This window comes from Eptatretus burgeri, chromosome 11, assembly GCF_056783735.1.
Source record: "Eptatretus burgeri isolate ZD-2024b chromosome 11, Ebu_testis_v1, whole genome shotgun sequence".
NCBI lineage: Eukaryota > Metazoa > Chordata > Myxini > Myxiniformes > Myxinidae > Eptatretus > Eptatretus burgeri.
The window spans coordinates 40,514,830-40,527,329 of NC_140971.1; the positions used below are offsets into that span (position 1 = coordinate 40,514,830).

The 12,500-nt window shown below is 40.6% G+C and overlaps 1 protein-coding gene across 3 annotated transcripts in view; it reads left to right on the forward strand.

The window, feature by feature from the left end:
* Positions 1-12,500, forward strand: part of NAA35 (N-alpha-acetyltransferase 35, NatC auxiliary subunit) — a 142,400-nt gene that overhangs the window by 124,615 nt on the left and 5,285 nt on the right. For all 3 annotated transcript variants that reach the window (XM_085846162.1, XM_085846159.1, XM_085846161.1), the window contains exons 19-20: positions 485-621; positions 12,247-12,314. In XM_085846162.1, coding sequence (XP_085702288.1) covers positions 485-621; positions 12,247-12,314 — 205 coding nt within the window. The remainder of the gene's footprint in view (positions 1-484; positions 622-12,246; positions 12,315-12,500) is intronic.

The window sequence follows — 12,500 nt, forward strand, 5'->3', positions numbered from 1 at the left end:
TCACACGGTCTGGCAGCCATATTGGATTCAATGAAAATCTTAAAACAATTATTTCTCTTGAACCGCTTCATCAATCGACGTGAAAATTCACAATTATGATCGAGTCGTGATGGGGAATAGTTTTAAAGTTCAACCTGATCGGACACATGGTCTGGCAGCCAGAATTATCTCATATTTTGAATCTGGGTTCAGGGATTTAAATCAAACTTGGTACAAATATGTAAAATGATGTAATAATTTTGGCGGACACACATCTAGTGACGTATTGACATCGAAGAGTGCCCTTCCAGTTTGTTATTACTCACAAGTTCTTTATTTTTTAACTTAACTACATTCATAGTTTTCAAAAGGTTTCAATACACAACTTTTGCACATTATGTTGAGTTAGTTTACTCCACTGTGTCCTGATACTCCACTAAAATCTCTGAAATGTTATATTTTCTTGTGTTCCCATGTCCTCTGTACTCCTGACCTCACTGACAAGGTACCTTTCTGAACTCCTCTATGGCTGGCTAATCTCCACCCTGTCACGTGCGGATGCGGCACAGCTCACAGAGGAACGTTTCACAGAAGAGGCTCAGAAGAGCAGAAGCAGCAAGAAGGTGAAAAAGAAGAAGCGGGGTGAGTTTTCTTAATTTTAGCCTTCTGTCCTTCCTGAGGTAGAGACGATGAAACCGCACTTCTTGCCTTTTATCCACCATCTAACAACCACTTCGTGAACCACAGCATTTGTGATCCGCACCTGGAGTTTGTGTCTGATCCTGATTTTCCAAAGTAAAAGTTCTCTTTTAAAATAACTTGATGTTAAGTCTGTGCATTATGGAAAACATCCAAAGATGTTTCTGAGATCCTCCTACTTCTTATAAAGTTTGCACAGTGTTCTTACTGCTTTGGCATTGATGGAGAATGCTGACAAAATGTTGAGCCCATGCTTACCTTCCTCCGGAATGAATTTCCTTTCAACAAGAGGAGGTATACATTCCCAAAAGTATGCCTGGCTTTCTAATGTCATCAGGATGGAAACAATTGGTGGTCAGAAATTTTTTTATTTTCATCTTATTTCACAACACAAGTGTGTGTGTGTGTGTGTGTGTGTGTGTGTGTGTGTGTGTGTGTGTGTGTGTGTGTGTGTGTGTGTGTGTGTGTGTGTGTGTGTGCGCGTGCGTTTGTGTCGGTTGTCATCTCTATATGTGGGTCTCAGGTGGAATGGAGTCCTCCCAGGTCTCAAACTATCCACCTTCGTTTGTATGTAATTAAATACATGTGTATGTGTGTGTATAGAAACACACACACACACACACACACACACACACACACACACACACACAGCGTCGCTTTGCTGAGAGGAAGAAAGGAGGGAAGGGGGTAGAGAGAGGAAGAGAGGAGGGAGGGGGTAGAGAGAGGATGGAGGGGAGGGGAGGAAGAGAGAATGGAGGGAAGGGGTGGAGGATGGAGGAGAGGTGAGGGAAAGTGGATGGAGGGGAGGGAGAGGGGAGTGGGGGGGAGAGGATGGACGGAAGGAAGAAAGTTTGTGGAGGGGAGGGGAGAGGATGGGGAGAGGGAGAGAGGATGGGGAAGTGAGGATGGAGGGGAGGGAGAGAGGATGGGGAGAGGGAGAGAGGATGGGGGAGTGAGGATGGAGGGAGGGGAGGGAGAGAGGATGGAGGAGAGGGAGAGTGGGGGTGGAGGGGAGGGAGAGTGTGGGTGGAGGGGAGGGAGAGTGGGGGTGGAGGGAGGGAGAGTGGGGGTGGAGGAGAGGGAGAGAGGGGATGGAGGGGAGGGAGGGAGAGAGGATGGAGGAGAGGGAGAGAGGATGGGTGGGGAAGTTAGGAGGGGGTGTTGAAAGGGGGGGGGGAGCAATGCCTCACAAAATGGAGGGGGTGAGGAATGGAAAACTAGGAAGGAGGTGAAGAGTGAGGAAGGAGGGAGGTCAGGAGAGCGATGACAAACACCATCCAAGCATAACCACTGTCTTGATATGTCCAGATAAAGAGAGAGGAGAGGAGGTGTGGGGAGGAGGGTGCTGCACTGTATTGGGAAGGGGAAGAGCAAGGATGAGAGATAGAGATATATCGAGGGGTAGGGGAGTTAGCAAAGCGAATGTCATGCTTTATGAACAACACACACACACACACACACACACACACACACACACACACACACACACACACACACACACACACACACACACACACCTGTCTCCCCCTTCCTTATTTCAGTACTCAGCGATTTTGGCCAAAACAATGCAGAAATCAAGAAAATGAGCAAATACCAAGATCTCACAAATGAATTGAAAATATCCTGGAAGTTGAAGTGATCCGAAATTCGACCAGTGATCATCGGAGCAACGGGAATGATTAAGAATAACCTTGCAGAGATCTTAATAACCATCCCTGGGAATATTAATGCAAACGATCTGCAGTTGTAATCTGTCCGGGGCTCAGTGCCGATCCTCAAAAGCGCCCTCAGAACAAAACTTCACACTTTGGTCCATGATTCATGACCGCCCTTACCGAAATTGAGGTGGATACTTCGATACATGGGAGGACTCCGTTCCACCTTATGAAACTCACATCTGGAGATAACGATAAATAATTAATCAATACCACACACACCGGTGCCAAAGTTCCGTTGTGGTTGTACAGTTTATATACATACACACATGTGCAACTGTACACGCGCATAAAGTACACAAAAATGAAAAACACAAAGATTTACCTTGAAACAGAGTTCTTTGAAAGAGGAGATCAAGTGGAAAATTAGTGAAATTTCATTCAAAAATATATCAAGCCACATAACTAACACAATATGTCGGTCGATTATCTATGCCTTCACAGATCTAACTAGAGGGGGAGCACTCGGTCGAGTGCAAAACCTCCGCCGCCAATACTGCTGGGTCACTTAAGTGAACCTGATATCCTATTCATTGTCGGTCAAAATGGATCACTCTACTGAACCACGATTGAATAAACTAAACTAGATTGACGCGCATGAAGAAATGGCAAAAAAAAAATCAATTTTTTTGAAAAAAAAGGTGCAAAATTTGTTGTTTTTTTTCTCTAACAATTTTTTTTGGGGGTTGGAAATCACTTAAAACATGTATAAATGCAAAAAAAATTCAATTTCTTTTCAAATAAAATCGAAATTTTTTTTGAAAACAAGTTGCAAAATGTTCTTTTTTTTTTTTCTCGAACAAATTTGTTTAATTTTTTGGTTGGAAATCACTTAAAACATGTAGAAATCCAAAACAAAAATTCAATTTTTTTTTCAAAATGGCCGCCATAGCGGCCATATTGGGCTTTGGAGCAAGTCCAAAATCTAATGGCATGATCCTTGTACCATGCCTAACCCCCCCCCCACCAAGTTTCGTCGAAATCCGTCGAGGAGTTTTTCCGTAATACTGTTCACAAAAAAACAAACAAGCCGGTAGGCGACGAGGGATTCACTAGGATCGAAGCGCTGGATACGATGCTTTTCATTCTGACTGATCCACCGACGAAGATTCATTGCCAGGACGTATTGGTTCACATACAATTGTTCCTCTGCCTGGCAAGATTTTACCTATTGAGTATTTTGCCAACTGGCACTCATAAAAATGACGGAACATAGACACCCTATTTTTGAAGGACTACCATTTGAATAATAATCGGTTTGCTGGTTTGTGCTGTGGAGCCTTGCGTTGCAGACACACACACACACACACACACGGAAAACCCGATAAACTTCTCTCACTGCTCTTGTTTGACCACAGCTCCTGAGCCACACAATATTTCTCATAGGCCACGCCCACTTTCCATAAGCCACGCCCACTTTCTTACGCCACTCCCACTTTAATAAATAATTGGAGGTGGTGTGTGTGCCGTGGAATAGTTTTCGGTAAATAAATAAATAATTGGAGGTGGTGTGTGGGTCGTGGAATCGTTTTTTGGAAATAAATGAATAATTGAAGGTGGTGTGTGGATCGTGGAATCGTTTTCGGTAAATAAATAAACAAGCAGTCATAGACTGGTACTTACGAAATCGTCAACTTGACCTCTGACATTGTCTAATAAAAGCTGTCTCTAGAGAAGGTAGCGACGCAGACCAGAAGTTTCTACGATGATTCTGTTCCAAACCATCAAAAATCTAATGTTTGACCTCACTGTGACCGTTGACCGTTGACCGATTTTGACCAAAATCTAATCAGCATTAGCCATCACCCTCCTGAATCACGTGGTGTAATTTGACATTGGTAGCTTCTTCCGTTCTCGAGTTATCGTGCCTACAAACAAACAAACACAAATGGAAGTCATCAATATACTTACGAAATCTTTAGATTTCGTAAGTAATAAATTGGAGGTGGTGTGTGGGTCGTGGAATCGTTTTCGGCAAATAAATAATTGGAGGTGGTGTGTGGGTGGGGATTCATTTTCAGTAAATAAATAAGAGCTAGAGGGGGAGCACTCGGGAGAGTGCAAAACCTCCGCCGCCAATACTGCTGGGTCACTCAAGTGAACCTCGCATCTTATTCATTAAATATGACGTCAACAGTGCTGACAGTTATAGTTCTTTTCTCCAACATTTTTGGGGGGGTTGAAAATCACTTAAAACGTGTAGAAATGCAAAAAAAAAAAATAGAAATTTTGTTGAAAAAAAAGTTGCAAAAATTTTTTTTTTCTCGAACCATTTTTTTTTGGGGGGGGGTTGGAAATCACTTAAAACATGTAGAAATGCAAAAAAAAATTCAAATATTTTTTCAAAATGGCCGCCATAGCGGCCATATTGGATTTTGGACCACCTCCAAAATTTAATGTCATGATCCTTGAACCATACCCAACCCCCCCCCCCCACCAAGTTTCGTAGAAATCCGTCGAGGAGTTTTTCCGTAATACTGTTCACAAACAATCAAACAAATAAACCATGCCAATAAACCAAGACCCGTATCTTGCCAAAAGGTGACCACGTGTGACTTCTTTAAGGTCACACTGAGGTGAACAGAACTGCTATCCACCAGGAGCGACTCCTTGAGGAATATCTGCCTACGAGAGATTCCGATGAGAATCGTTCTACACAGTAACCATGAAAAATATGCGTTTGCCTCATAACGTCACCAAATGATGTCATAATGTCTCAAGCTTGACATATCTAGAAAGCACTCATCGAGGTGTTCACTTTGAGGTACAACACGATATGGTTCCTAAAACTTGAAAATTTGACCTTGGGGTCAAATATGTTTGACCTTCGGCGCTAACCATGAAGGTCAAGGCCAATCGCCACCAAAAATGAATGAGCTGAGCGCCAGATCATAAACTATATTCCCATGAAGTTTGAAGACTATCCGATCAAAATTACTCAAAAAGTAAGGGTTTCGTCGACTCCCCTGATTTACGACAGTGACCTTGACCTTTGACCTTGACCTTCAAATTTTTATGCGCTGAAAGGGACCTCTATAGGCCTCTGATATGCGAAGTTACAAAAATTTCCAATGGTAACTGTGCTCTGCAGAATTTTTTTATACGTGATTACAGACAAACAAAAACAAAAAAAACATACAAGCTGACGAACATATCTTGCAAAAACTTCGTTTTGGCAAGATAACAAGCAGTCATAGACTGGTACGTACGAAATCGTCAACTTGACCTCTGACCTTGTCTAATAAAAGGTCTCTCTAGAGAAGGTAGTGACGCAAACCATAAGTTTCTACGATGATTCTGTACCAAACCATCAAAAATCGTAACGTCGACCGAAGCAAAAAACTCCATTTCTCCACGCAATTATTCAATATTATTTTATCAAAGTCACAAAACCGAAATATTCGGCCATCCACCAACAATCTTTCCATAATCTGACGGCTTTGCGAGTCAGGCATGCGACGATGACCTTTATTGGAATAAAAATGACTTTTAAACACCATCTTTATCGAAAACACCATCAGCGCGCACACGTAAACTTTTACGTTACTCAACGACGCGTCTGCTCGAGCGCACTGCACCACGTGACGACCCGTGACGCGTTGAGTGAAATATTTTTTATACAATCTTAAAACGTCTCCAAAACATCCGATTTTTACCAGAATTTCGACAACCGAGTTTTAAGCATCCTAAGCGATCGCAAAGACCGAAGACAAAATTAAACTCGAAGTTAAAACGAACTCGTAATGTCGAGCGAAGCAAAAATCTCCATTTCTCCACGCAATTATTCAATATTATTTTATCAAAGTCACAAAACCGTTATATTCGGCCATCCACCAACAATCTTTACATAATCCGATGGCTCAGCGAGTCAGGCATGCGACGATAACCTTTATTCGGATAAAAAATGACTTTTAAACACCATCTTTATCGAAAACACCGTCAGCGCACATCGAAAACCTTATCGTGACTCAACGACGCGTCTGCTCGAGCGCACTGCATCATGGGACGACCCGTGACGCGTCGAGTGAAATATTTTTTTATACAGTCTTAAAACGTCTTCAAAACATCCGATTTTTACCAGAATTTTGACAACCGAGTTTTTAAGCGTCCTAAGCGATCACAAAAACCAAAGACAAAATTAAAATCGAAGTTAAAACGAACTCGTAACGTCGAGCGAAGCAAAAATACTCCATTTCTCCATATTTATTTACGGAATTATGTTTGACCTCACTGTGACCTTGACCTTTGACCGATTTTGACCAAAATATAATCATCGCTAGCCATCACCCCCCTGAATCACGTGGTGTAATTTGTCATTGGTAGCTTCTTCCGTTCTCGAGTTATCGTGCCTACAAACAAACAAACAAACAAACACGCAAACAAACAAACAGAAACGGAAGTGATCAATATACTTAGGAAATCTTTAGATTTCATGAGTGACAAACAGAAAGGGGTTAAAACAGTAACCTCCATCCATCTTCGACGATGGCGGAGGTTAATAAATAATTGGAGGTGGTGTGTTGGTCGTGGAATCGTTTTCGGTAAATAAAGACATAATTGGAGGTGGTGTGTGGGTCGTGGAATCGTTTTCGGTAAATAAATACATAATTGGAGGTGGTGTGTGGGTCGTGGAATTGTTTTCGGTGAATAAATAAATAATTGAAGGTGGTGTGTGGGTCGTGGAATCGTTTTCGGTAAATAAATAAATAATTGGAGGTTGGGTGTGGGCTGTGGAATCGTTTTCGGGAAATAAATAAATAATTGGAGGTGGTGTGTGGGTCGTGGAATCGTTTTTGGTAAATAAATAAATAAATTGAAGGTGGTGTGTGGATCGTGGAATCGTTTTCAGAAAATAAATAAATAATTGGAGGTGGTGTGTGGGTGGGGAATTGTTTTCGGTAAATAAATATATTAATTGGAGGTGGTGTCTGGATCGTGGAATTGTTTTCGGTAAATAAGTAAATAATTGAAGGTTGGGTGTGGATCGTGGAATCGTTTTCGGTAAATAAATAAATAATTGGAGGTGGTGTGTGGGTGGGGAATCGTTTTCGGTAAATAAATAAATAATTGAGGTGGTGTGTGGGTGTGGAATCATTTTCGGTAAATAAATAAATAATTGGAGGTGGTGTGTGGATCGTGGAATCGTTTTCGGTAAATAAATAAATAATTAAAGGTGGTGTGTGGGTCGTGGAATCGTTTTTGGTAAATAAATAAATAAATTGAAGGTGGTGTGTGGATCGTGGAATCGTTTTCAGAAAATAAATAAATAATTGGAGGTGGTGTGTGGGTGGGGAATTGTTTTCGGTAAATAAATAAATAATTGGAGGTGGTGTCTGGATCGTGGAATTGTTTTCGGTAAATAAGTAAATAATTGAAGGTTGGGTATGGATCGTGGAATCGTTTTCGGTAAATTATTAAATTATTGAAGGTTGTGTGCGGGCCGTGGAATCGTTTTCGGAAATAAATAAATAATTGGAGCTGGTGTGTGGGTCGTGGAATCGTTTTCGGTAAATAAATAAATAATTGAAGGTGGTGTGTGGATCGTGGAATCGTTTTCGGTAAATAAATAAATAATTGGAGGTGGTGTGTGGGTGGGGAATCGTTTTGGTAAATAAATAAATAATTGGAGGTGGTGTGTTGATCGTGGAATTGTTTTCGGCAAATAAATAAATAATTGAAGGTGGTGTGTGGATTGTGGAATCGTTTTCGGTAGATAAATAAATTATTGAAGGTGGTGTGTGTCGTGGAATCGTTTTCGGTAAATAAATAAATAATTGAGGTGGTGTGTGGGTGTGGAATCGTTTTCGGTAAATAAATAAATAATTGGAGGTGGTGTGTGGATCGTGGAATTGTTTTCGGTAAATAAATAAATAATTAAAGGTGGTGTGTGGATTGTGGAATCGTATTTGGTAAATGAGGAAATTATTGAAGGTGGTGTGTGGGCCGTGGAATCGTTTTCGGTAAATAAATAAATAATTGAGGTGGTGTGTGGATCGTGGGATTGTTTTCGGTAAATAAATAAATAATTAAAGTTGGTGTGTGGATCGTGGAATCGTTTTTGGTAAATAAGTAAATTATTGAAGGTGGTGTGTGGGTCGTGGAATCGTTTTCGGTAAATAAATAAATAATTGAGGTGGTGTGTGGATCGTGGGATTGTTTTCGGTAAATAAATAAATAATTAAAGTTGGTGTGTGGATCGTGGAATCGTTTTCGGTAAGTAATTAAACATATTATATTATTAGAAATCCACAAAGACAGAAATGCCGGTGATTCCATTTATTTTGGATCCTTTTCACTTTGGTCAATAACGTTTGGATCGAGGAGAGATCGAAGGTGGAACTACGGTGTAGCTCCTTACAAACACTATATACACACCATAAATGACGGTAAATAGACACCCGATTTTTGAAGGACTACCATTTGAAAAATAAAACCTCAATCAAAAATCGGCTTGAGTAAAATTTTCTAAATATCTCGAAGTGTTTAATTCTAAAGTCTCGTTTCTCTACATTCAAAACTGAAGGACAAGTATTGAAAATACTGTACGCGGTTTTCGGCCGCTGCACAGCAACGGATGGTTGCTGGGCAACGAAATTCAAATGCTCACATTCCCAGTATATATTCCACCTTTTGGCAAAGTTTCATCGAAATTGGTCCGCTGGTTCGTGCTGTGGAGCCTCGCGTTGCAGACACACACACACACACACACACACACACACACACACACACACACACACACACACACACACACACACACACGGAAAACCCGACAATAAGAGATATCTCATATACATATATATATATATATATATATATATATATATATATATATATATATATATATATATATATATATATATATATATATATATATATATATTGAATCAAACAAACAAACAGATAGGGGTGAAAACAGTAACCTCCATCCATCTTCGATGGCGGAGGTTAACAAACTTGGCGAACACATGGTTGGATGGATCTGATGGGTTTTTGTCGAAGTGAGGGGTGGATTATGAAAGCAAATCGCACAAAAATGTTAAACAAATCGATGTCCTGTAAAAAATAAAAATAAAATTGCACATTTTCAGCTGATGAGATGCCTCCCAAGGCACCCACTGCATGGCACCGCGAGGCCCAATAAAGGCAGAAACATACGTCCAATTGATGTGTAAGATTGAAAGCTCGGGAACTTTTACCGAAACGAACAACCAAGCATCTTGGAGAGCGCTCGGCAAGTGGCTTAAGCACTCCAACAAAACGGTTGATAAAGAACGGCTGGCTTGGCAAGCGATGAGCATCGCTTATCTTCATATTAAACAAGCACCTCCTGGATGTTCCGAAATGTCAAATATGTTTGAATTGGACAAATGAACACGTTTTTTTTTTTGTTAGGAGACCAAAGTGCTGCTCAGTTCAATTCTGGAGCTTAAATTTTGTAATTTAGTTTAGTTTAAGAGATTCTTGAGGTTATGGCATATGCAGACTTTAAATAAAGCCATGAATGCTGGTGTCTCCAGACATTTGTTAGCATTGCAATGTACCTTGCGATTCGTAGGTATGATATAATCAAGGTATTCGATAATATGAGTGAGGAAAATGGGGGGAAAAATTAACTTTGTCATTAAGAAATCGTTGCAGCCTGTTCCAAGTCAAGGCATGGTTGAGCAAGCCAAAAAACATGATGGCCTCAGACCCCAGCGAGGCAGCCAAGGATGTGCCTGATGAAGGATATAATTAAATATGGCCAGTAATTATCTTCAAAAGGGGTTTTTTAATTAACCGAAACATGTAATTTTGACTCTTGAACTTACTTGGAGTTTTCTTGGTATACATGCAAAATTTCAGGCTGTTAGGTTTCATAGTTTTGGAGTTATGGAGGAGACACACTGACACGCACACACGCACGCACACACACACTCTCTCTCTCTCTGACATTTATTAGTGTACATATATAAGTGTGCGTGTGCAAGCTGCTGTTTTTGACTGCTATCTCCACATGTGGGTGTGTTTTAGTTGATTGAATGGAGACCTACCCGGTCTCAAAGTATCCGTGTTCGAACAATGTCATCCAAATCTGTGGCGATCAGTAAACTGTTAACTGTTAAGAGGTTGGGTTTTTTATGTCTCTGCTGACGAAGTCACCGGAGACATATTTTCAGGTTGTCCGTCCATGGCTCCATGATAGTTTTTTTGTTGCCGCAATAACTTAAGAATGGCTGAAGGGATTAAAGTCAAACTTGGTACAAATATATGTAATGATATAAAATTGAACTGATTAGATTTTGGGGTCAAAAGGTCAGAGGTCATGTCAGGTAATAATTGCGTTCCCACGCTAACTTATGAACCAGTGATGGGATTTTGACCAAACTTGGTAAAAAAAAGTATATTCCTGTACAGTATTATTATGCAAAGATGAACTGATTAGATGGCGCATCAAGACGTCAAAGGTCAGAGTCCGTGATGGTTTTTCATTTCCACGATAACTCTAGAATGGCTGAAGGGATCTAAGTCAAACTTGGTTCAAGTATGTGTAAAGATGCATACATAAACTGATTAGATGATGGGATCAAGAGGTCAGAAGTTATGTCAGGAGAAATGTGATATTTGAGACCAGCTGAAGGGATCCAAATCAAACTTGGTACAAGTATGTATAATGGTGTAATAATGTGGGTGGGACCATTAGTACTGCAGCCAAAGCTGACCAAGGCAAAATCTCGAGTGGTTCCATATCCAGAATTGTTCGGAATACATTATTCTACATGTGTACCAATTTTGGTGCTTTTATGCAAATTTGAAAATTTGATCTGAAATATCAGACTACGCTGCTGAACTACATATCTGGCGATGTCGAAGAGTGCTGTTATATTTCTTTATACAGTCTCCCATTTCAGATTATTGATTAAGCCTGGTGTTGGATTAGTGGTTAGGGTGGCAGCTTGGGATCCTAGGGTCCTGAGTTCAAGCCCTGTTGGCTGCTGAATTAATACACCAGGGGGTTGACTCAGCCTGTCATCCTTCTGAGGTCGGTGAAATGAGTACCAGTGTGTACTGGTAGAGGGGCAGCTGCATAAGCGACATAGTCGCGCTTCCAAGAAATGATCGCTACCCCGGCAGCTAAGCTGCCATACGCTAGAAGAAGAAGATTATTGATTAGAATCCCTCATCATTAATCTGCATTGGAATAGCGACTCATCCAGCATTGTAACCGTAGCCATTAAATTGCTTCAGTAGAACATGATGATGATAATAATGATAACAATAATAATAATGATGATGATTAATTTGTTCTTGTAGTCTGTTGTTGCAATCGGTTTCATAATGTCCTGCAGATTACTGATTACATTGCCATTTCTGTGCTTAGTTGCAGTGTTTTGTTACTGTATTCACGTTTTTCCCTGTGTGGTGGCCTGACAGGAGGTTTGTGCATGCATCTCTAAGCTGTCTAACCTTGGTTTGAAACCTGAGGAATCCTGACCCAGCGACAAATTATCATCCCAGTGTTTCACAGGCAGGGTGATTCATCAATGTGTGTGCCGTCCCTCGGATGGACGTGAAACTGGGCGTCCTGTCTGTTAGCATCGGTTGGTAATGTTAAAGATCCCCACGGTGTCCTTCACAAAGAGTAGGCGAGCTATCGCCGGCACCACAAACAAATTCCAAATTCCTGCCCTAACCTAGAGAGGGCACTGCATCAGCAGCATCACCACACCCTCAGCCAATGATGCTACCCCACAGCCTTGTGCTGCACACAAAGAAAGAAGACCCTGTGTGGTTAAAGCTGTTTCTGCTGTGCATTAGAAAACTGTATAAATTGGGTTCAACATTCACCTTATTTTAATTTTTTTTTTTTCAGCTCGACCACTGGGTCGGGAGATAACAATGAACCAAGCACATCAAAGCTATTGTGCTGGAATGTATAAGGTGAGATTTATTTTGCATACTTTATCATGACTTCCACTTCTATGTTAAATCATATGCCCATACGTGGTATTTTTCACTCCCATGAGAACAGTGTTTATACCTCAGAGTGTGATTTTTTTAAAAATTATTATTATTATTATTATTATTATTATTATTATTATTAAAAAAAATTCCATACCTTAGTGT